The sequence below is a fragment of the Schistocerca nitens genome, chromosome 5, assembly GCF_023898315.1.
Source record: "Schistocerca nitens isolate TAMUIC-IGC-003100 chromosome 5, iqSchNite1.1, whole genome shotgun sequence".
Taxonomy (NCBI): Eukaryota; Metazoa; Arthropoda; class Insecta; order Orthoptera; family Acrididae; genus Schistocerca; species Schistocerca nitens.
Window position 1 is genome coordinate 161,359,789 of NC_064618.1, and position 26,970 is coordinate 161,386,758.

Below are 26,970 nucleotides of genomic sequence, written 5' to 3' on the forward strand. Positions count from 1 at the left end.
GCAAAAAAGCTCACATATGGCTGACGCGAAAAGCAGACGAGCACAGGCAAAGAGCGCATTCCTCGCCAGAAGAAGTCTACTAGTATCAGAAACTGTCTTTAATTTGACGAAAAATTTTCTGAGAATGTACGTCTGCAGATCAGCATTGTACGCAAGTGATTCATTTACACTACTGGCCATTAAAATTGATACACCAAGAAGAAATGCAGAAGAAAAATGGGTATTCATTGCACAAATATATTATACTAGAAATAAAATGTGATTACATTTTCACCCCATGGGTCGCAACACATCTGAAATGTAACGTCCACTGTTCAAAGTGCCGTCAATGCGAACAAGAGATGACTGAGACGTGTAAACAATGGCACCCCATACCATCACGCCGGGTGATACGTCAGTTTGGCGATGACGAATACACGCTTCCAATGTGCGTTCACCGCGATGTCGCCAAATACGGATGCGACCATCATGATGCTGTAAACAGAACCAAGATTCATCCGAAAAAAATTAGGTTTGGCCATTTGTACACCCAGGTTCGTCGTTGAGTACACCGTCGCAGGCACTCCTGTCTGTGATGCAGCGCTAAGGGTAACCACAGCCATGGTCTCCGAGCTGATAGTCCATGTTGCTGCAAACGTTGTCGAACTGTTCATGCAGATGGTTGTTGTCTTGCAAACGTCCCCATCTGTTGTCTCAGGGATCGAGACGTGGCTGCACTATCCGTTACAGCCATGCGGATAAGTTGCCTGTCATCTCGACTGCTAGTGATACGAGGCCGTTGGGATCCGGCACGGCGTTCCGTATTACCCTCCTGCACCCACCGATTCCATATTCTGCTAACAGTCATTGGATCCCGACCAACGCGAGCAGCAATGTCGCGATACGATAAACCGCAATCGCGATGGGCTACAATACGACTTTTATCAAAGTCGGTAACTTAATGGTACGCATTTCTTCTCCTTACATGAGGCGTCACAACAACGTTTCACCAGGCAACTCCGGTCAACTGCTGTTTGTGTATGAGAAATCGGTTGGAAACTTTCCTCACGTCAGCACGTTGTCGGTGTCGCCACCGGCGGTGTGAATGCTCTGAAAAGCTTATCATTTGCAAATCACAGCATCTTCTTCGTTTCGGTTAAATTTCACGTCTGTAGCACGGTATCTTCGTGGTGTAGCAATTTTAATTGCCAGTATTGTATTTAGTATTTTTATTTATTTAACTTGATATGATTACAGCCATCAAGCCACCTCCTACAATCGATCAGAGCTCAACATATACAGTATCATCTTTACATCACAGTTACGTAATTTTATTATAACATATGTTATGATTGAGTGTCTGTAGTGAAATATGAGTAAGTAGCGACGATTACCTACTAATAAAGTTAATACCGGCAGTAGTTGTACTACTGCTGCTACTGCCATAATAGTGATAATAGAAATAGAAACACTGACAGTGCCAAATATGGAAAGAATTTATAGGTGTACAAAATAGAGGTTTTCTGCGATGGTGAGTTCTGGGAAAGGAAATTTAAGAAGATGGCACCAGCTAAGAGTAAAGGGAAATGAGGAAAATCTGTTTGGAAAGAAGGATATACAAGAGAAACTAGTGCGTCAATGGGCAATGGAAATCATTACTGGTGATTCAGTAGATATGTCATTGAGTGTATACTGAAGCTAGAGACGTCACTCATCTCTCTAATTATTCCATACTTGGATGCCTACTACTTAGAATGACTTCGAGAAAGTGGCTGAACAATGATGAACGACAGAAAGGATTTTGTTCTGATGGTAAGAGATTTTTCTGCCCTGCTGTTCATACAAGAGCGTTAAGGTTGAGGAGATATATGAGGGACAGTGTCCGTTGGTAAGTCAGTGAAGGAGACAGAGTGTACCGATATATCTATGTTTGTCAACCAGGCTAGCTGCGCATATGATGATGACATAAAGCCGAAGAGACGAACAGCAGAAACATGTCGAACACAGGCACACATTACCAGGCACGGTGAGCTTTCCTAGACACCGCAGCATAAAATCGCTTTAATAAATAACCTATTGGAAGTATAAGTGTTTGCGCAAGTTTCTTTTTCAGTTCAGGAAGTTTTTTTTTAATTTTTTGTAGGGCGCTAGTCCAACCTAAATTTTCAGTTATTATTACTCTTAGTCTCTTTGCTGAGGGACGGAAGCTGGTATTTGTCCCATTTAGGATTAAAGATGCTAGGGAGTCCCGATATTTGTGGCTAATGAGTCTAGAATGACCATCCAGTACCACTGCCGTTTTCGATGGAGTCAGCTTCAACCCTATATTCTGTGTCCACATGGATGGTGCTCACAGGTCAGTTTCGAGATGATCGACAGCTGTCTTCAAGTTCACTGGTTTTGCACTTAGGTACGCCGAGATCATCGACGTACTTGTGGTACTTGCAGTTGGACAAAACTAATGACCCATCATTTAAATATATGGGCCGCCTCATACTACCAGCTGCAGTTGTAACTTTATGGTGCCGGATGTGATGCACTGCTGGTGAGACGTCGGGTGAGAGCGAAATCATGTATGCTGATAAGTATGGCAAGTACAATTCCAAATTGACCTTGTCAAAGGATTTGCTGAAGCCTAAGAAGCACATGGACTGTGACCGAAGCCGAGAAGAAAAGAATCGATGAGTTTGAAACGTGGCGCTACAGAATGGTGCAGAAAATCATGTCTGACAAGATAAGAAATGAGGAGCTTCTAGGCTTAATCGGTGAGATTAATTGACAAGAAGTTGGTTTAAGATGAAAGGATACATCTTAATAATATTAGTAATAATAATAATAATAAGACCTTCCATGGTACCAGACGGAGATGCAGATGGTAAATACAGCAAGGGGAGATAGAGATTGAAATATATCCGGAATATTATTGATTACGTTTGGTGCTGCTGCTACCTTGAGATGAAGAGGTTGTCACAGGACAAGGTGAAATAATTGTTGACAGCAGCCTACCTTAAAAAAGGGCGTGACATTTTAGTCAGCAAATCGCATGGACATTGAAACAATGGAGTACCAGTTTGGTAGCGACCGTTCAAGGTAAAATTTTTCATTTCCATTGTTGAGGATCGCCAGTAATTACAGACCAATATTCTTAACACCGGTTTCCTGCAGAATTCTTGAACGTATTCCCAGTGTTACTATAATTTCTGTCGTTCAGCGAAATTTAATAGCCAAGATATCCTTCAGTACTTTTTAATACTGATGATCGGTTTCAACAATGAACACTGTCATCTTCTGGTATCTAAAGTCATGCATTTACATGGAGTACATGTGCAATCGTTATTTACAGTTGCCAATACATATGAGGTAATGGAAATCCTACGTTTTTCATAGCTGTAAAAAACTTGTTGTTATACGTCCTATTCTATTACGACTGCATCATACATGCTATGTTGCCGTTATAGTGGATAGTATGTAGCACATTCCAAAAAAGGTTTGCTAAAAAACTGTCAACAGGCTCGTCTCTAACCCCCCCCCCCCCCCCCAAAAAAAAGAAAAAAATTTAGACCGCTCTCATCTTTCCAGACTTATGTCTTGTTTTATGTGCCTCGAAGGGATATTATGTAGCAGGCGGATAAACGGGCTAATATACAAACGGATAGCATATACAGGGTGGTCCATTGATAGTGACGTGGATAAATATCTCACGGAATAAACATCAAACGAAAAAACTACAAAGGACGAAACTCGTCTAGCTTGAAGGGGGAAACCAGATGGCGCTAAAATTGGCCCGCTAGATGGCGCTGCCATAGGTCAAACGGATATCATCTGCGTTTTTTTAAAATAGGAACTCCCATTTTTATTACATATCCGTGTAGTACGTAAAGAAATATGAATGTTTTAGTTGGACCACTTTTTTCGCTTTGTGATACATGGCGCTGTATTAAACGTATAAGTACGTGGTATCACGTAACATTCGGCCAGTGCGGACGGTATTTGCTTCGTGATATATTACCCGTGTTAAAATGGACCGTTTACCAATTGCGGATAAGGTCGATATCGTGTTGATATATGGCTATTGTGATCAAAATGCCCAACGGGAGTGTGCTATGTATGCTGCTCGGTATCCTGGACGACATCATCCAAGTGTCCGGACCGTTCGCCGGATAGTTACGTTATTTAAGGAAACAGGAAGTGTTCAGCCACATGTGAAACGTTAACTACGACCTGCAACAAATGATGATGCCCAAGTAGGTGTTTTAGCTGCTGTCGCGGCTAATCCGCACATCAGTAACAGACAAAATGCACGAGAATCAGGAATCTCAAAAACGTCGGTGCTGAGAATGCTACATCAACATAGATTGCACCCGTACCATATTTCCATGCACCAGGAATTGCATGGCGACGACTTTGAACGTCGTGTACAGTTCTGCCACGGGGCACAAGAGAAATTACGGGACGATGACAGATTTTATGCACGCGTTATATTCAGTGACGAAGCGTCATTCCCAACAGCGGTAACGTAAACCGGCATAATATGCACTATTGGGCAACGGAAAATCCACGATGGCTGGGACAAGTGGAACATCAGCGACCTTGGTGGGTTAATGTATGGTGCGGCATTGTGGGAGGAAGGATAACTGGCCCCCATTTTATCGATAGCAATCTAAATGGTGCAATGTATGCTGATGGCCTACGTAATGTTCTACCGATGATACTATACGATGCTTCACTGCATAACAGAATAGCGATGTTCTTCCAACATGATGGATGTCCGACACATAGCGCGCGTGCGGTTGAAGCGGTATTGAATAGCATATTTCATGACAGGTGGATTGGTCGTCGCCCGGACGTTCACCGGATCTGACGTCCCCGGATATCTTTCTGTGGGGAAAGTTGAAGGATATTTTCTGTGGTGATCCAACGATAACGCCTGAGACCATGCGCCAGCGCATAGTCAATGCATGTGCGAACATTACGGAAGGGGAACTACTCGCTGTTTATTGTCGTTACACGTATTGCCAAATGCATTGAGGTTGACGGACATCATTTGAGCATTTATTGTCATAATGTCGTATTTACAGGTAATCACGCTGTAACATTATGCGTTCTCAGAAATGATAAGTTTACAAAGGTACATGTATCACATTGGAACAACCGAAATGAAATGTTGAAACGTACTAACGTTCTGCATTTTAATTTAAAAACCTATCTGTTACCAGCTGTTCGTCTAAAATTGTGAACCATATATTTGTGACTGTCACAGCGCCATCTATCACAAAGCGAAAAAAGTGGTCCAACTGAAACATTCATGTTTCTTTACGTACTATACGAATATGTAATAAAAAAATGGGGTTCCCATATTTAAAAAAAACGCAGTTGATATCCTTTGATCTATGGGAGCCCCATCTGGCGGGCCAACCATAGCGCCATCTGGTTTCCCCCTTCAAGCTAGACAAGTTTCGTTCTTGGTAGTTTTTCCGCTTGACGCTTATTTCGTGAGATATTTGGCCCGGTCGCGATCAATAGACCACCCTGTATAGGTAATGTACGTGATAACACAAATATTAAAATCCTGCGGTGTCTGTAAAGCGTATTGTAAACAAATCGCTTTGGGGATGTGTATAAAGATTTATTACATAAAAGTCATTATATTTTCAAATATTAAAGAATTTTTCTCATAGATATTTCTAATTTTAACTGAACTGAGAACGAATGTGCGGTTCGGTTTAAACGTACTATCTGATTTTCAGACACATATGTAAGAGCCATATAATAGGTGCAGTTATTTGCATGTCTTATCTGTTCTTTAGTGACAGTCATTTGAACCATATACTTCAAAGAATGTGAATCCATGACATATCAAAGTCTTCATGTAAACCTAAACAAGTGCACAAATATGCAGTGGAATATTGTATGTCGGACTTTCCTAGTAACACAAAATCCTTTTAAGTATATTGTTTTCATGCGTGAGAAACCTGTTCATACTTTTTTAACAAACCTGTGTGGAATGTGATACAAACTGCCCATTATAACGGCAGCATAGCCTGTGTGATACAGTCGTAAATGGACAGAAGATATAACAACTAGTTTTTTAAAGGCATGAAAACCGAGAATTTCCATTTCCTCATTTGTAATGGCAAATATAAGTATCGATTGTACAAGTACTCTATGCAAATGTATCACTTTACAGATAAGTAGGTGACAGTCTTCACTTCTAAACAGGTCATAAGGAAAGACAGTGTCAAATTCGATCTTGGCTATTTAATTTTCTTCAGAGCAATTGCAGATTGCTCTTTTTATCTCTAATTATGAGAAGTCTCAGTCATTTTCTTCAGACCTAAAAGACTGCTTACAAAAATCAACACTGTTTCACAAAACATCGTTTGTGCGAAACTCATCTCGCTTTTTTCTGACGTGATATCCTCCGAACGGTGGATGATGGGCAGTTTAAAAATTCCTAGGATTCCGGAAACTATTGGACGCGGTGCCCCAGTGCTGATTGATAACGAAGGTCCGAGCATATGAGAAACGTGAGTGGCTGGAAGACTTCTTAAGTAACAACACTCAATATGACATCCTCGACAACGAGTATTCGTCAGAGACTATGGTATTGCCAGTGGTGCGAAAGGGAAGTTTAATAGGAACGTTCGTATTATCTACATAGATAAATTATGTGACGGACAGAGTGAGCAGTATTCCGTAGTGTTTTGCTGACAGTGCTGTGGTGTACTGGAAAGTGACACCGTTGAGTGACTATAGAGGTACACATTATGACTTGGGCAGAATTTCTAGTTGGCGTGCTCTAAATGTAGGAAAATGTAATTTAATTCGGGAGAGTGAGAAAACTAAACCCACAATGTTCGAATATAGGATTAGAATGTTCCTTAAAAATTAAATTTTGTGCCGCATCGAGACTCGAACTCGTGACCTTTGTCTTTCGTGAGCAAGGGCTCTACCGACTTTTTTTTTTTTTCATCGTTGATACATGAACTCAGTTTTTTTATTTCAGAGGGCAGCTAACCCTCTGACCGAACAAGCTGAGCTACCGTGTCGGTGACTGAGCTACCCATGCACGATTCGCGATATCACCTTATCTTCTATCTTGCAAACTACGCAGGAGCTCTCCTGCAAAACCACCGAGACTAGCACTCCTGAAAAAAAGGATATTGTGGAGTTATCGCTTAGCCACAGCCTAGGGGGTTTCCAGAATGACATTTTGTAGGGTATCACTCGTCCAAGAAAGGCAAAGGTCGAGCAGGACAGTTTTAAACTGCCAGGTGGTTTCAATGTGCACACTCCACTCCAGAGTGAAAATATTCAGCTACGTCAGTAAAATACGTAGAGCGAACGGTGCAAAGCGATATGAAATGGAGCGAATACGTAAGGACGGTAGCAGGGAAGGAATGTTGGGTTTTGGGAGGATTTTGGGAAAGCGTAGCTCGAGGAGCTCACGCACAGAAAAGTAGTGCGACACAGTCTTGAACACTATACAAGTATTTGGGATCCCCATCAAGTCGGATTAGAGGAAGACTTCGAATCAATTCAGAGGAAGGCTTCTAGATTTGTTACCGGTAATTTCGAACAACGTACAAGTGTTGACGAAATCTGATATCTTTACTATTATTATTATTATAACGATTGTTCCCCTTTAGGAGAGCGATTGAACTTGAATTCATAATTTCATCTTCGGATGTTTTTCTTCTTTGCTTCCCAAAACCTCCTCATCCTCTCAGAATGCTCCTTCTTCCGTTCCTCTGTCCATTTTTTACCAGGCTGACACGATGTTCTTTCCCCAAATTTCACACTTGTGATTTTATGCCGGCACTCGGTGCAATCTTCGAGATCCCTCTGGACTTCTTTCAGCCATTCTGTGCCACATTTACTCCTTGTTATAATATTGAATAATTTATTTGCTGTTCTGGAGTCTTCCATCCTGTAGATGTTTGTATAAAATTTGGCTCGGCGCTTTCTGATTTCATCTGTTACTATGTTGATCTTTCTGTAGAGTCTCTTCATCCAAATGCCATTCCCGTTGATCTTCCTGAGAACTTTTCTTTCCTGCTTTTCTATTTCCTTATTTTTTTAATGACCATCAATGACCATTGTTTCAGCTGCATAGATTGCTTGTGGAAGAATTACTGTTGTATAGTGCCTTAATTTTATTATTTTGACCGTCTCGGTTCCATGAATATACAGTTTTATTTCCGGTGGTTACCCGATTTTGGCTGACACGCTGTTTCTCAAACCATACACTTCTTTATTGACCGACTCAAATAGTATGGTGCCAAAAGTCACGAATAGCTTCTGTACCGAAAGCCAGACTGTCTGCAACAAGCAGTCCTATTGTTAAGATAGCCTATGTGTCTACAGTTACACCTGAACTACATGAATCTTTCAGATGTAACTCTAGACACATAGGCTGACTTCTCAATGAGCGTGCTCGTTGCCCGTAGTTTGACTTTAGATACGGAAGCCATTCCTGGCTTTTGGCAAAATGTTGTATGACGGAATAACAAGATGTGTGGTTTGGGAGTGGGCATGTCAGCCCGTAACCGGTAACCACTGGAGCGAAAACTGAGTATTCATCCAACTGAGACGGACAAAATAAAAAAAGGAAATATATCATATTTCCTCAAGATTATACAGTTGTGGACCTATAATTCCGAAGCAGCATGCCTCGAATCAGCAACACACAAGTAATACGGAGATGCTTCGTGAACTCAAGCGCGAATCCCTGGAGACAGGACGACGTTCTTATCACGAAACACTGTTGACACAATTTGGAAAACGGACACTTAAAGCTGACAGCAGAACGACTGCACTGTTGTCAACGTACGATTCGCGTAAGTACCACGAAGATAGGAGAATTTCTGGCTCGCAGGAGGCATGCAGACAGTTATTTCTCCCTCCTTCTCTGCGAGAGAAAGAGGAAAGAAAATGGCTGGTAGTGGTACAATGTACCCTCTTCCACGCCCCATAAGATGACTAGCGTAGCATATTTCTAAATGTAGATGCAGATATAGCACTTTTTCACAATTTTCTAACCCTTTATTTTAATGTAATTGTGTCAAGAAAACGATTGTCGCAGACTTCATTTTTGGTACTGATTATCTGACCGAAAAAGGTTACTTCTGGTAACATCTTGATGAATATTATCGCTTCAGCTGTATGATAAATCTTTATTTACGACTCAATTACTTTCGCGACATTAGATCCGCATGTCTCAGGAATAAATATTTATTTCATAATTTATTCCAAACGACAACCGGTAGATGATCCAACATTTTTTGTTCAGTGGTGATTAAAATGTTTAACCACGAAGAGGTCGGTAGTAAAATTTAAAGTAGAGAAGAACGCAGGGAACATCATTCCGATACAGGAAAACTAAGGCTATACAACCTCGTGACAAGATAAGGTCTGCAATAGGACCGCCAATATTTTTTAAAAATACCGGGATTCCGATATATCGATATTTAAATAATATCGTGATTGCCTCGCTACGACTCAATTACTTTCGCGACATTAGATCCGCATGTCTCAGGAATAAATATTTATTTCATAATTTATTCCAAACGACAACCGGTAGATGATCCAACATTTTTTGTTCAGTGGTGATTAAAATGTTTAACCACGAAGAGGTCGGTAGTAAAATTTAAAGTAGAGAAGAACGCAGGGAACATCATTCCGATACAGGAAAACTAAGGCTATACAACCTCGTGACAAGATAAGGACTGCAATAGGACCGCCAATATACCGGGATTCCGATATATCGATATTTAAATAATATCGTGATTGCCTCGCTAAGGATAGAAGAATATCGATATGTCGGCATACCGACTGGAATGCTATCGATGTACCGGACTGTAAAAATATCGACTGTACTAAGTGAACTTATTGCAAGTTTTAGAGCCGTAGAGCCATCGACCTTGCCGCTGAGGTAACACCGGTTCCCCTCAGCTCACCGAAGTTAAGCGTTGTCGGGCTGGGCTAGCACTTGGATGGGTGACCATCCGGTCTGCTGAGCGATGTTGGCAAACTGGGTGCACTCACCACTTGTGAGGTAATCTGAGCAGTTATTTGATTGAGACGTAGCGGCTAATGTCTCGGAAACTAACATACGGCCGGGAGAGCTGTGTGCTGACCACAAGCCCCTCCATATCGGCAACCAGTGACACCTATGGGCTGAGGATGACACGTCTGCCGGTCAGTACCCTTGCGCCTTATGGCCTGTTCGGGAGTTTTCTTTTTTTTTTTTATTAGAGCTCGTTATTTAAGTGTTGATTTGTTATTGGACATTCTGTACATTAACAAGCTAACAGCCTGCCTATCCCCTTTAGAGCATGAGTTGGAAGGAAAACAAAGCAAGTTCATGCTTAGCAGTAACCACTTTGCTAACAATGGTAATTGCATTCAAGTGACGCAATGAAAGGTGTCCAATGGTGCCGTCGTTAGCTTTCGATACATATCGAATTTTTTCGGAACACTTCACGTCGATTTCCTTGTTTTCCTGCTTATTTTATTTAATTTTATTTCTGCCAACGCCAGTGATTGTACCAGAACTAGTGTCAGAATTGCCTGGTGAAGTTAAATGTTGCAGTATCTGTTGGAAGCGCCGAGGACCAATTACGTCCACATGCCCCTGCCTACCGCAAATGCCAATCTTGTCATTTAGATTTTTGTTCATAATTTTCAGCAAATGTTTCCGAAGAATGCCGATGTGTAGAAACACTAGTTCCATTAAAATTGTTTTTTATCGCAACTGGTGTGCTATTTCTTCACATCGGAAATCTTCTTGTTCTATTCAGACCGCCAGTCCCAGTGGAATCTGGCTGCTTCTTTATGCCACATATACTTGCTTCTCACAGTCAAAGAGAATGACTGGAAGTGAAAGCTCAAAAGGTAGGAAGACTCCTTCGCACAGTGGAAGTAAAATTGTGTTCTTCTACAATTTCAAAAGAAAATTTCTAATACTTACTAAAAATCGACAAAAAGTGTAACGTGAAATAAAAACATTTGGGCCCGGTGTGCCATTTCGTATCGATATACCGATACATGTTGGTGTTGTGGTCTTCAGTCCTGAGACTGGTTTGATGCAGCTCTCCATGCTACTCTATCCTGTCCAAGCTGCTTCATCTCCCAGTACGTACTGCAGCCTACATCCTTCTGAATCTGCTGAGTGTATTCATCTCTTGGTCTCTACGATTTTTACGCTCCACGCTGCCCTCCAATACTATACTGGTGATCCCGTGATGCCTCAGAACATGTCCTACCAACCGATCCCTTCTCCTAGTCACGTTGTGCCACAAACTCCTCTTCTCCCCAATTCTATTCAATACCTCCTCATTAGTTATGTGATCTACCCATCTAATTTTCAGCATTCTTCTGTAGCTCCACATTTCGAAAGCTTCTATTCTCTTCTTGTATAAACTATTTATCGTCCATGTTTCACTTTCATACTTGGCTACACACCATACAATTACTTTCAGAAACGACTTCCTGACACTTAAATCTATACTCGATGTTAACAAATTTCTCTTCTTCAGGAACGCTTTCCGTGCCATTGCAAGTCTACACTTTATATCCTCTCTACTTCGACCATCATCAGTTATTTTGATCCCCACATAGGAAAACGCATATACTACTTTAAGTGTCTCCGCAAATAGCAAAACTCCTTTACTACTTTAAGTGTCTCATCCCCTAATCTAATTCCCTCAGCATCACCCGAGTTAACTCGACTACATTGCATTATCCTGGTTATACATATCGATACATAGTGAAACGACTATCGCCCTCAATTATCAATGTTTCTGGAAACAGTATCGATGTGTCTATATATCTGTATTTTATCAGCAGCCTAACTCTGCAGTGACCACCCAGACGTCTAGGATCATAAATAAAGCTCCATTATGGTACAATTCTCTGATTTGGATGCCGACAAAACAAAATCTGCCGCTTCCGGCAACTAGCGGCGCGAACAGTGGCGCGACTTGCTGCAGCGGCGGCCCGGCGACCGACCTGTGCGCATCTCGGCGTCGCCGAGCGCGATGTCGTCGAGCACGGTGGCGTCGCCGCGGCCGCGCGCGTTGGCGGCGTACAGCACGAGGCGCAGCGTGCGCCAGCCCAGCGCGGCCAGCTGCAGCCGGAAGCGCGGCGCCGCGCTGCTGGTGTTCAGCCGGACGCCGCCGCCCGCCGCCTCGTGCGCCTCCAGGAAGAAGCGCTGCGGCAGCCCGCCGTCGTGGCCCGCCACGCACTCCACCACCAGCTGCGCAGACGCCGGCGCGGGCGACAGCTCCTGCCCGGGGGCGGACGACGCGTTCTGCAGGGCAGCCGCCGCCACCGCAGCCGCTGCGGCCGGCGAAAGCGCCGAGGCCGCCGGCGTCGCAGCCGCCGCCGCGCGCAGCGAGCAGTTGCTCAGAGCACCGGGACGCTCTGCAAAGTATAAGGTGCCACTGGAGCAATACGTTCTGTGCAGGTAGTTCCTCACAGCTCTTACGCACGGGCTGTAGGGAAGCAGCTTACTCAAGCCATATAAAATTCATACGCTTCCATTTTGTGCCAGCCTAGTCCGTTCTAACTAGCTATGACGTCACGAATGTTGCCCGATACCTTAAAAAAAAAAGGAAATGGCTTCAAATGGCTCTGAGCACTATGGGACTTAACTTCTTAGGTCATCAGTCAAAAAAATGGCTCTAAGCACTATGGGACTTACCGTCTATGGTCAACAGTCCCCTCGAACTTAGAACTACTTAAACCTAACTAACCTAAGGACACCACACAACACCCAGTCATCACGAGGCAGAGAAAATCCCTGACCCCGCTGGGAATCGAACCCGGGAACCCGGGCGTGGGAAGCGAGAACGGGTCATCACTCCCATAGAACTGAGAACTAAGTACCTAAGGACCTAAGGACATCACACACATCCATGCCCGAGGCAGGATTCGAACCTGCGACTATAGCGGTCGCGCGGTTCCAGACTGTAGCGCCTAGAACCGCATGGCTACTCCGGCCGGCAATAAAGTAAATAATCTGAAAAGTTGATAGCCGCTTGGGATTAGCCGAGCGGTCTCAGGCGCTGCAGTCATGGACTGTGCGGCTGATCCCGGCGGAGGTTCGAGTCCTCCCTCGGGCATGGGATGTGTGTTTGTCCTTAGGATACTTTAGGTTGTGTCTAAGCTTAGGAACTGATGACCTTAGCAGTTAAGTCCCATAAGATTTCACACACATTTGAACATTTTTTTGAAAAGTTGATAGCATCTCAGGAATGATGCTAAAATAATAATGTGTTAAGTTTCAGTTTAGTAACTTTAACAGTTTTCGAAATTAGGACGTTTTACATAAAAATCATCGGCGCAACAGGAAGGAGCTAGAAACTTCAAAAATTAAATCAAATGTGTGTGAAATCTTATGGGACTTAACTGCTAAGGTCATCAGTCCCTAAGTTTACACATTACTTGTCGTGTCACCGCCAGATACCACACTTTCTAGGTGGTAGGCTTTAAATCAGCCCCCGTCCGTTAGCATACGTCGGACCCGCGTCTCGCCACTATCAGTGATTGCAGACCGAGCGCCGCCACACGGCAGGTCTAGTCTAGAGTGACTCCCTAGCACTCGTCCCAGTTGTACAGCCGACTTTGGTAGCGATGGTTCACTGACTACATAAGCTCTCATTTGCAGAGACGACAGTTTAGCATAATCTTCAGCTACGTCATTTGCTACGACCAAGCAAGGCTCCATATTCAGTTACTGTAAGTACTATGTGAACGGATAATATTGTCACTCATGTACCATCAAGAGCGACGTTCATCATCAATGGATTAAAGTTAAGTGTCAAACTAATTACGTCCGCTTTCTGAATTCTAATTGCTTGTCATGTTCCAGACCTCACGTCAGTATAGTCCTTCCCTCCTCACGCCAGCCTGCGTAAGCTAAAACGCGTGCATTTCGGTCTCTACTAGTAACACGGTGTTGGCTCTTCTGCCAAAACAACATCTCTTAACCTAAATTATCTTAAGGACAAACACACCCACCCATGCCCCAGGGGGCCTCGAAACTCCGCCGGGATCAGCCTCACAGTCCATGACTGCAGCGCTCTAGACCGCTCGGCTAGAAACTTAAAAATTTATTTTCGGATTTTCTTTTCATTGTAATTTAATGGAAACAGTATGCTGGATCTCACTAAGTAATTTTTGGTTGAAATTCATGATATTCTGTTTTTGTGTCCTAAAAGTTCGGAAGCAAGATAGATTAAGTAAGTGATTAAATAAATGTAGGAAGTTTAGATTTAGGTAGAATGGAGAAACGCTATAATAACAAATATGTGAAAAGTTTCCAAAAGGTAGCTATAAAACTATAGCTGTAGCGTCTCTCCAAAGGGCAAGTTCAGAGCTCATCTATTGCGTGCAGTACAACTAAAATAGTTCTCACGCCAAAAGTATTTAACCTTGCCACATTAGAATTTTATTATACATTGTATTGTATGTCAACCGGGGACCTAGAAACGACGGAGAGGCTCCGTCCCCGCCGCAGCCGCAGTGGTCCATAACTCCACGACGACTACCGTAGTCCACTTCTCCCCTCCGCCGCTCCACACCGAACCCAGGCCCCCGGTGGACCCCCAAGTGAACGTCTCACACCACACGAGTGTAACTCCTATGTTTGCGTGGTAGAGTAATGGTGGTGTATGCGTACGTGGAGAACTTGTTTGCGCAGCAATCGTCGACATAGTGTAACTGAGGCGGAATCAGGGGAACCAGCCCGCATTTGCCGAGGCAGATGGAAAACCGCCTAAAAACCATCCAGAGACTGGCCGCTTCACCGGACCTCGACACAGATCCGCCGGGCGGATTCGTGCCGGGACCAGGCGCTCCTTCCCGCCCGGAAAGCCATGCGTTAGACCGTACGGTCAACAGGGCGAGTTTATTGTTATATATACTTACCTGTGTGCTGATTACACAATTGAATCGAGTGCTTTTTTGGCCTTCAGCGAATGAAGCAATTAATTATTTAGTAACTTGAAGTGGTATTTTGCAAGCCCAGCGGCTAGTCAGTAAGGCAAACGTTGTCGGCTGCGCTTTCGGCGATCCGCACCGCGACTATATAAATAACGGCGTGCGAGCTAGAAAAAAGGCTCCAGTTCTCTTCTGCATTCGTATCAGCGCGCACTCCGTGTCGGAAGCCGCGTCGCGTTTGTGCAGTTGCAAGGAAGAGCCTTGGATGCCATATTACATAACTCGATATGCACTTAACAATGAGTTCTCATTGGGGTAAAGTGTTAATTACGGAACGACTCCAGTCATTTATTCTCAGTTTGCGTATGTCGTATTTTCACGTGTCGCCGTAGGACAGAATTTCTACCATTACTAGCTTGGCGTTTGATGAGTATTAACATTAAATTTTGGCGAGCATTCACTTTGAACATTTACATCGAGCCGGCCAGAGTGGCCGACCGGCTCTAGGCGCTAGAGTCTGAAACCGCGCTACCGCTACAGTCGCAGGTTCGAATCCTCCCTCGGGCATAGATGTGTGTGATGTCTTGAAGTTAGTTAGGTTTAAGTAGTTCTAAGTTCTAAGTAACTGATGACCTCAGAAGTTAAGTCCCATAGTGCTCACAGCCATTTGAACCATTATTTACATCGATAACGATTATTGATCAGTTTCGTTATCTAGGGATAATAGGATCCGCGCAATAGACTCTGAACAGAACTGTTAGTATAATAGCTGATTTGGGTAATCATTTGTCTCGAATTTTACGCTTTATCGTTTTCAGAATATAATGAAAATTGTTATAGTTTACCGTATTTACTACGAATCCCAGACACCATTCTGCATCCTCAGAGTAATGAACTGCACTAATCAACGACAGAAATTCTCGATCAGAGTGGGCACGGTGAACTCTAATTGCTGGCATCACGTTTTTGCTAATCACTTTCTGGTTGCCAACATTGTAGTTAGATAGCCTGTGCTGAGAACGGCAATACAAACAAAATATAAAATGACTTTATTTTTCACCCGCCACCCCACAGGGCGTCACGGTGGTGGGGTGAGAAGGGTGCTGTGGGTAGAGGGGGGGGGGGGGGCATGCCTGAGATAGCCATTCGTACAGTGATTGAAACATTGCAGAATTTCCAGCAGTCATTTCCTGCGACTCAATGAATTACAGATTATTTCCGACCGAGAGATTCTGCAGCTTTAGAAACTACTATACAACGTGAACTAGAACGCCACTCACAAAATTTCGGAGCACACTGACAAGGTAAACTCTTCATCGCATCCCCCCTCAGACTTAGTGGTAAGATGACCAAGTGGATAGATCGTCAAAAACTGAACACAGATCAAGCATGAAAACGGGAACAAGGTGTACTGACCTGCGAAACCAAATGAAAAATATAAGCTGTGAGTGGTCCAAGCTTAACAAGTGCAATATTGAGCGTAACTGCACAGCAGGGGCGTCGTGATTAAGTAGTCATTGTGTCGGATGGTTAAGCAGCTGAGAACTGTTCAAATCTCCCTAGTGCCATTTATTTTTATTTATGTTTTTTTTTCACGACGTTGTGAACTGTCCTTCCGGTCATTGAAATGTTTGAACTCTTTCTGTAGTCTTTGCCAGTTATACTACACATTGTTTACAGACTGGTTGATTTGGGGGATCAATTGTCCCATCGGATTAGGAAAGGATGGGGATGGAAGCAGGCCCGGAAATTACTTGAAGCGGTTTCGGAAAATCACGGAAAACCTAAATCAGGATGGCCGGTCGCGGGTTTGAAGCGTCGTTCTCCCGAATCCGAGTCCAGTGTGCTAACCACAGTGCCACGTCGCTCGGTTTGGTTATAGAATAAGTCACCGAGTAATAACACGTTACCGCCACAAGCAAGCTCCGTGAGAGCAGACAGATACCACATAGTCGTCTCACAGATATGAAAACAACAAATAAACGAGTTTGAACTAATACAAAATTGTTGAGGCTTTCGTGGCCACTTGTTGACAAACTGCCTATTGGCTTCTGTCTCGGGTTCTTCGGCCGACGTTCATCTAATGATTTTTCTGACGTTTCGCCAGCACGAGTGGCTGGCATTGTCAAAGCTTCACCCTCCATTGCCGGTGGTGAACTGGAGCCGAGCTCGCGGGCGCAGACTATATGTACCTGGCGCGCCAACGTCCGAGGGCTTCTCCGCGGTCCCACTTTCAATGTCGGGAATATACCGCATACCATGCACATGCGGAAAAGTTTATGTCGGGATGACTGGACGATCCATTAACACCAGGATCAAGGAGCATAAGCGACATTGCAGGTTGGGGCAGGTGGAGAAATCGGCCGTGGCAGAACACGCACTGAATGAGACCGACCACGTAATAAAATTCGCCGACACGGAAGTTCTGGCTGTAGAGAACCACTATCACACGCGCTTGTTCAGAGAAGCTGTAGAAATACAAAAACACGCGAACAGTTTGAACAAGAAAGAGGAAAGCCTTAAGGTCAACGGATCCTGGCTTCCCGTACTGCAGCGAACGACCGTCGCAGGTAGCAAGAGGAGAACCGCACCGGAAATGACCGCGGAGAAGCCCTCGGACGTTGGCGCGCCAGGTACATATAGTCTGCGCCCGCGAGCTCGGCTCCAGTTCACCACCGGCAATGGAGGGTGAAGCTTTGACAATGCCAGCCACTCGTGCTGGCGAAACGTCAGAAAAATCATTAGATGAACGTCGGCCGAAGAACCCGAGACAGAAGCCAATAGGCAGTTTGTCAGTTTGAACTAAGTTACAACAAAGGAATTCAAGAGTTAAAACTTTCAAAATGGAACTCGACTTCATATGTTTAGACAGAGCATTTGTGTAACTGTTGAGTTCATTTGTTGCAGCTTATGTGACGAATTATTAAGTTTTCATTATTTCCTTGAATGTGATCTTCTTCACATTCATACGAACACTTAAGTCGGGCAAAAAGGCATATCTCACTAAGTCACCCACCAGGCGTACGACTTAGGTGTATCGACAAGAGATTCCTATCGTATGACACAAGTGTATGAGACACCAGACGCGTTTTCCGATGGAGGATTCGGTTGACTTGTCACCCTGTCATCAAACTTTTGAGGTTCCCATCCTTACAATTGCTAATACAGCAGTAGTGCAAAATCAACTAATATTATAGGTCCGTTCGTTACACATCCCTGTTGGAAAACGACGGTAACCACGACACAGGCACAAATTTGAATACAGCAAAAAAAAAAAAAATCTGCGCGAGGGAAGTTTGAACACGGAACGGCCGTTTGGTAGCCCAGCATAATGAGAACTTATTTTTTCAGTCTCATTTTATTCGTAATTGTTAGTTGCATTTGCTCGGGGTGGACGTTCTATGAAGAGGTTCACGTTCATCGTTGAGCCATTCACTCAGTTTCTTTTATTACAGAGGGTAGCTATCCCTCTGACCGAACGCGCTGAGCTACCGTGTCGGCATTAAGCACAACGGTTCAGTCTGCTCTATACTGCACTTCTCACTGTTTATATTTTGCTTTCAGTACACCTTCAGCTTGTTTTCATGCTTGATCCGTGTTCAGTTTTTGAGGGGCTGTTCACTGAGCCCTCTTACCACTAAATCTCGGGGGGGGGGGGGGGGGTGCGGGGGGGGGGGGGGGGTGCGATGGCGAATTTCCCTTGTGAGGAATACTTTCTCAGAATTTTAGTATAAGGGACCCATTTTCTCTGGTGCCCCCCTTACTGTTTCTTACCCCTTCTGTTGGCAATGCATAATAAACATCGGCCAAAAAGTGCGAATGTAGATGGTCTGAGCGGTGGGCCTTGTCGGGAAACAAACTGGTTCCATTCAGTATCATTACCTACTGCTGGCAAAGGTAATGTCCACTTCAAAATGGTTCAAATGGCTCTATGCGACTTAACTTCTGAGGTCATCAGTCGCCTAGAACTTAGAACTAATTAAACCTAACTAACCTAAGGACATCACACACATCCATGCCCGAGGCAGGATTCGAACCTGCGACCGTAACGGTCACTCGGTTCCAGACTGTAGAACCTAGAACCGCACGGCCACTCCCGCCGGCTGTCCACTTCAGTCCTCGTTGGCAAGCTTGCGTTCAGTTCTGTTACGTCCTGTCTCTGGTTTGACTTTCCGGCTATGTTAGTTATTCGTTAACAATGACACACAGTAGCATGGGAATTACTAATGAGGAGTTGCTTGATAACCAACTCGCATATGGGTTCACTAGCGCACTGGAAAGGCGGCACTGCAACCGTATGCTCTGTTATTGCAGCAGCGACGACAAGCACATAACAGTATTTTGCATTTGAACGTAGGCGCCCACGAATAACCGGCGATCATTCCGCGTTAGTACGTTCTTCTGACTGCATGTAGCAGACCTTTCCACTGTTGTGAAACCACACTGTACAGCCACATTATTGTGACTGCCTCCCAAAGCCACGTTTTGCATCGCGGTCCATTGCGAGACGTGCAGGAAACGAGTCAGTGGCGTTCTGGAAGGTACAGACAGGGATGTGGAGCTATGCCGCCTCTAGTGCCATGCCAAGGTGCGCTAGTATTCTCTGCTGAGGATCCGTAGCGTGAAGAGCCTGATAGAGGTAATTCCACAATTCTCGCTTAGGTTGAGATCTGGCGAGTTTGGTGACCAGAGAGTACGGTAAACTCATTCTGATGCTTGTCGTGTCACCCACACCGCCGTGTCATTCGTTGCACGAAATGCCACGAAAGCTTTCCCCGTACCATAACGCTCCTTATTCTTGTCTGGACACTTCCAACGTTTGTTGCAGAGTGTACGTGTGTTTGCTTTCAGTCTGATGGAGCACAAAACGTTATTCATCTGAAAAAAGCCACGTCTCTCCACTCAGTGGACGACCAGGTGCTGTTCCGGTCCGCAAATTCCGGCCTTCGTTGATGATGAACAGCAGTCAGCATGGGTGCACGAAACAGGCATCTGTTGCAGAGGCTCGTAAGAACTGGTACTCCCTTGGTTCATTTGGGTGGTCAGTCGCCCAACAGCTGCATGTCTATTTGCCCGTACACATCTCCGCACTCGTATTTCAGCCTTTTCCCGCCGTACACCACAATTCTCTTGGCGCCGGTTTTGTTAGTGACATTCTGCTGTGCACAGTGTATATTAACCACAGCAGCATGCGAACAGTTTGTTCCGAAACCCACTGAACACGTCATTTTCCAAGTCAGATTAATGACTTCGTTTCTGCAATACCACAACGACAATACTGTTTTCCGCATTCCACGACACGCTTTATACGCTCCATTGCTTGTGCTGCCACCTGACGTCTCCACTGCGTGTTGACGTGGAACACAGGCTGTCGTCGCATTAATGTGAGTGGACAGTGTATTTTCACAGGAATAAAAATAATTTTTGTAACAATCACGGTAGTTACGCTGTTACTCTCCTCTCCAGTGATCACTGCCTTAACAAAGCACTGTCCGTACGGGCGTGGAGGTTTGCATGCACCTATAAGGGTAGGGACTAGGTCGGTGATACAAGGTGACAATTATTGAACAACATGAAACAAAATTATCGTAACTTCTGAACTATCTGCCTTAGTGTGTTCAGATTGCGCGATTGACCGCGAGGCACGATGGGAATCAGTGTGCGCATGCGCACGCGCCTTGTTTCATTTGGTTGGATTAGGCAATAACCAAAATTGGCGCATTGGGGGGACTGAGAATCCGCATTCTCGATCGAGAGCTCTCTTCACCCTGAAATGGTGACTATGTGTTGTGCAATGTCCAGTCATGGAATAATCGGTGCGACATTTCTTGTTGGCACTGTGACTACCGAACGGCATGTGAAGTTTATGGAAGATGATTGCATCCCCATTATCCAAAGCTACCCTAATTTCGACAAAATGTGGTTCATGCAAGACGGAGCTCGACCCCATTGAAGCAGTACAGTGTTTTATGTGCTGGGGTACCGCAATCTGGCTCTTGGGCACCCAGAGCCCACTGCCATGGGCCTCGATTGTGTACCGTATTATTCGGATCTGAACACATGCGACTACTTTTTGTGGGGCTATATTAAAAACAAGGTGTACAGCAATAATCACAAAACCAATGGTGAGCTGAAAACAGCCATTCAGGAGGACATCGACTGCATCGATGTTCCGACCCTTCAGCGGGTCATGCAGAATTTCGGAATTCGTCTGCGCCACATTATCGCCTATGACGGCAGATATATCGAACATGTCATAACCTCGATCAGAACATCTGTAGTAACCTTTACATGTTGAATAAAGTGCGTGCGCGCCTTAGTTTCTGACTAAATTAGGTTTTTTTTTTTTTCCTGTAGCTTAGCTGATGGTAGGGTCACCATTACCGAACGAGCCCAGGCTGAGGAGCCATACGAAGAGTTTCTTGCAACGAACAGTCATTCCTTTTCTTTTCCTGATCCGCAAGAGCCGTTTCGAGAACTAATTAACTCAGAATCTCTTGGTACCAATAGCTTTTCCTTTCCCATTATCTTGAGAGTAGCCTAGGAAGAACTTACTGGCATGCTGAAATCAGTCTTCTGACAGAGGGAGAAACTTCAAGACAAATCCTGATCTGGTGTGTCGGTGGTTGTCCGATGGGTCAGCTCCCCATCCATATAAAAGCACAACCAGCTGAAATATCCAATAATAGGCCTCGGTTTTTAGATCGTTTTGACAGAATTCGGCAACGGAAACTAAAACAGACTTGGCGTCTTCGTATATCGAATAAACAGGGCATCCGGATTGGGTTGTAGGGGTGGAGGGGGGGCGGGCGTGTTGATTTGGTGGAAGAGACTAAACAGCGAGGTCATCGGTCTCACCGGATTAGGGAAGGATGGGGAAGGAAGTCGGCCGTGCCCTTTTAGAGGAGCGATCTCGGCATTTGCCTGAAGCGATTTAGGGAAATCACGGAAAACCTAAATCACGAACCACTGCTCCACCTCGAGCAGACGGAATAAAGAAGATGTTTTAGTGGGTTTAAGACAGCAACACACTGATGTAGCTGTGCTTTCCGCAACAAAAAACTAAGGTACTGGTTGTGAATACCTGCTAGAGTTCGCCCATTATTTAAGTGGAGTGGACAAAAGCAGCTGGTTGAGAGAAATATTATACTTTATTCTAAATAAACGGTTGTCAAAAATGTATTCCCGTTGGGAGCAGTTAATGAAAGCGCAGTTTGAGAGCTAGATACATGAATATAGTGACTGTGGGAGTGTTTCGCCGCTACTGAAGATACTCTCTTGAACGTAGAAGAAGATTTTGAACAGTCCTTATACTGAATATGGAATGTATACCAATTGACCATAATCTGACACTGGCGGAAGCTTTTAATAGCGAAGTAGGGAAAGAGAGGAATAGTAATCATATTGGTATGTATGGAGAGGATGCTAGGAATGAGCATAGGAAAAGACGTGCGGATTTATCCGAGCAATATGAATTAGGTGGAAAATACGTGCCTTGTTCACACAGGCATACATAAATTTATATTTCCTAACTTCATAAGAGGGCTAAAATCAATAACCCATTATCGAATCATGTGGCAAAAGGCCTGTTTGAAAATTCAAAATGTCATATTTAAAATAGGAGCAGGTTGAGAAAGTGAGCACCATCTGGTGGAACGTAAAATTTTTATCCCCTATACTTTCAGGAGCAGTGGCGAACACAAGAGGGTGCAAAGTGCTGATGGTCCTGAGATCATAAGACATAACTCGGACCGTCTAAGGGAACATAGTATTAATTACTTATACCAAAAGCGAAGTCAAAAAAATTTAACAATTCACAGATAAAAGTAGGAGAGGAATATGAGCATAGTGAAGCAGCAAAGGAATACTTGGAGAATATGAGAAGAAGAAGAAGAAGAAGAAGGAACCAGTTCGGTAGGATGCAGAAATAGCAGAGATGACTGAAGAAAAGAAGAAGATTTGACGTTCCTGACTGAATGACAATCAAGATTGAGTTACACATGCGAAGCTAACTAGAGAAATAGAAACAGAAACGTTAAAAAGGAAAAACTAGGAGTGGGAAGAAACACGTGAATATGTAGGAAGAATGAATGATTGGTGCGGTTCGGAGTGCTGAGGCGTGGAGAATAATCAAGTCAGTGGGAATATGGACTAGTGAGAAGTTACTTCAAAATAATATTTTCGTGGTCAATGAAGAAAGTATTCTAAGGATTTATTCCAGGAAAGTCTGCCATACTTTTGATACAGTAATGAGGTGTGCATGTAGCAGTAATAGTTTCGGCTTGTAGATATAAAAGTTCGTCAACAGGCTGCAAGGAGAAGTAAGATGAAGAAAGAACGTGGATATGGAACCATATTTCCGGAACTGGAGACGTCTGAATCAGCGAAATTATTGGAGGTGCTAAGGAATCTGCTTGAAAGAGTACTAAATAGAGAATGGGAAAAATGTTACACAAGACAGGTGAATAAGAAAAAGTTACATAATGACTCAAAATTTTTATGTGATTGGCAGTGATACATTTTACTGGAATATTTTACTGGAATGTTGTTAAAGGTCTCATGAAGAAAAAAACATGATACAGGTAGCAAGTGGAGCAAAAAGTATTCAGAACAGGAAGGCCGAAATGGGAAACATCTTAACAATGAAACTAATACGTGAAAAAAGCACAAATGGTGGACTGGAGACGCATGTTCTATTGATTGAGTAATGCGCCCACTAAGAAACTATGGGGACAGCTGAAAGAGATAGAGTTGTATGAAAGACTCCAAGTGCTGTTATGAAATAATATGAAAATAACACAGCAAGAGCAAGACTGGATAAAGATGCGGCAGCCTTTTGGGCTATATAGAAATAATTACCATGTATTTTGCAGTAACCAACTTGCTTTCATACTAGCAGAAATGAGGATGATCTGAGTTGCATCATAAAAAAAGCTAAAGGTGGGGTACAATAAGGTTGGCCTGAGGATGAACATGAAGAAGTATGCAATCCTGGCCTTCGATACGGAAAAAATTAATAATTTTGTGGCGCACTGAGAAGTAAATTGTAGGTGTGGGAAAGGCGAAGTACCTTGGGGTAATATTTAATAAGCAGGGCACTAACGATGCTGATTCCACTAGTAAGGACGGGCTGTAAAAAAATGATCACTGCTCTGTGAAAGAAAAAGATAAGAGCAACAACGACGGAGAGACTGTATAAGAATATTATTTGAGTATTGTTTTGTACGTATCAGAAGACAGCGACGTAAGCAAAAAAGAATAAGATTAGTCTTCATTCCCCTGAGATGGATTACTTACGACGAAGCTTAAGTTGCGCTATGATGTATAGGACAAAAAATGTAATCCGGCGAAGGATTAAAGTGGATGTCAATATCTGTGACGATATCTAACAGAAACAGCTGATGTTGTGTGGCCTATGAGCAAGATGAGTGACGGCAGGATACGAGAAAGGGCAGTATGATACATACCGTCTCAGATAAGGAAAAGGGGTCACCCATGACGCAACTGTGAAGGAGGCAGTGGAAGAAAGCTACATGAGCATTGAGAAAAGTCAGAAAATAAGAAAAAGAAGAAGACGAAAAATAAATTGTTACTGTGTAACGAGTCAGTGGAGAGCACAGGTCCATTATACCAAAGTAGTCTGAAAATGTATCTGAACAGCCTCCGATTGGTGGATATTTGGTTCACTCTATATACCGTGGATTTTCATACTTGTCACTCTCATCACTGAAACTAATACCAGTTCATTGTTGCGGTTACGGTTTCGGCGCTGATCTCCAGTCCAGATGGATACGAACATTTGAGGAACCATTGCGAAATAGTGTCTGTCATCTTTGTCTGTCGTTTCTTCGTTCAGCTGTTACCAAACCCTATAAGGAAGCCGGCCTACAACCCCCGAGAGCACGGATTCCGCTGCCGATTCCTAACATGTAAATGCATCAGTACCAGAGCCAGACATTAGTCCCCAATTCACATAACGATGCCCGCTCTACTTCGGAATAAAAATAGTCATTTACCATTTGTCTGTGGATAAAGAAAACCCACGATGGCTTGTGATTTTTCATTCAGTTTTACGAGGCAGATCTGTGGTAGTGCTCTCGGAGGAATACAGCCAGGTGTATACATCTTCTATGTGTAAATCATAATGATTAATCAGTAATTAACTGGTAGAGAATAGGGGAATGTGAAATGGAAAACAGAAATAAATTTAATGGAGATAAATTCACACTCGCGTAGTCTAGGCTTCAAATCAGAACGACTGCTGCGCAAAAATCGAATTGACAACACTCACTACATCTTGCACTCACAGGGAGAGCCTTTTGGTGTCAAACATATCGCTTGAACGTAGCAGGTGGAGTATATCGCCATAGAATGCACAAAATTGTACCTATAACCGCTCTGCTAATAGAGACTAATGAAACTATGTAGTACTTGTATCTGAAGCTACGGTGAACGGATAAAGAGTATGGAGCATCAGTACCTACGCCTTAGTTTGAAGATTTCCTGTAATGCTTTTAAACGCTCCAACAAATATTTATATGTTTTGTTGAGAAATGTATATGCATTCAGAATATTTTGCTGTAACACATATATCTCATCTAAGAAATTTCTCTCTTCAAACACGTATTTCGCATTTACATACTACTATCAGATACTGAGAGTTTGACGGAGTGTGATTTGATATAATATTTCAAGTAATCAACAAATGAATAAATCAGAACCAATTTCCTTGGGTAGAGGCAGAAGAATGGTAATTAAAAATGCTGTGAATATTTAAGGATTCTAGAATAGGAGCGAAAATATGATATATTTCGAAAGTCACTTGCATTTCCGAAGAAAAGTGAGGATACGTACGAGGGCGTCATGAAAAGTAATGCCTCCGAGTCTATCATTGTGGTCTCAACATTGGCTGAGATATTAGATGTCATGATTATTAGTCAGTCGACTTTCCCGCTTCGCTGGTGCAAGATGCCACTTCCTGCAGCTATATGACCTCTAATTGTGGATTGTAATACGGCGGTGTATGACATAACTATGTCGGTGTGTGAGAACGCGCTGTAATAGAGTATCTATAGGCAGAAATCATGACGCCAACTGAAATTAAGAGACGAATGAAAGCTGTGTACAGTGATGATGCATCGACATCAGTAATACGCTCGTAATGAAGGAAACGGTGGTGCTAACCTCAACGTGTGTGACAGAGCACAATGGATCACCGAAGACAAAAATGTTCAAGTCAATGCCATCACAAGGCAAAGTCATGTACACAGTGGTCGGGTGTGTTCAAGGTGTGGGGCATTTGGAATTTATGCCTAAAGGCACCACAATAAACTCTGGAAGATACTGCGAGAACCTCAGATAACTGAAAGCGCGGAATTATTAGGTGGAGCCTCCTGTCCTATAACATCACAAAGGCTCACCACACACGAGCGCTGCGACATCTGCAACAATCTGATGCCTTGGATTCAGTGCCATCAGTCATCCTTCATACAGTCCCGACTTGGTCCCATCCTATTTTCATCCGTTTCCAGAACTTATGAAGACCTTCGAGGTTGTTCACTTTGATAGTGATGAAGCGTTGAAACCAGAGGTAAGGTTGTGGCTTCACCAACAATGTCAAACATTCACCTGTGACGGTGTCAACAAAATGATCTCTCATTGGGAGTAATGTGTTCGTCACCATGGTGAAAATGTTGAGAAACATATATGTATACATGAATAAATGTAGCATGGTAATAAAGTTAGTTTTATTTAAAAGGCTTTTAGAGCTTCCACATAAAAAAATCTGAGGCACTACTTTTCAGCAAGCCCTCGTAGAAAAACCAACGAAATTCAGCGTGTCTGTTCAGAAGTTCTGGTTTACGTCGAGACATGATGCATACCTGAAAATACACGTTACTTTCAGAGGCGTTATATTACAGATTTAAATGTAGGTGCTTCTCATCGCAGTACATTTCTCAGCCTAATACCTAACAAGGAAATGCAGAAAAGATGTACCTGAGTTGTGTTTGATAGGCAGTGTACAACAGGTTAGCATTAGACCGA

General features: G+C 43.5%; 1 protein-coding gene across 1 annotated transcript in view; it reads right to left on the reverse strand.

The window, feature by feature from the left end:
- Positions 1-26,970, reverse strand: part of LOC126260324 (hemicentin-2-like) — a 432,251-nt gene that overhangs the window by 102,648 nt on the left and 302,633 nt on the right. Inside the window, exons 10-11 of the mRNA XM_049957649.1 lie at positions 12,365-12,405; positions 11,992-12,265 (exon numbers count right to left, since the gene is read on the reverse strand). Coding sequence (XP_049813606.1) covers positions 11,992-12,265; positions 12,365-12,405 — 315 coding nt within the window. The remainder of the gene's footprint in view (positions 1-11,991; positions 12,266-12,364; positions 12,406-26,970) is intronic.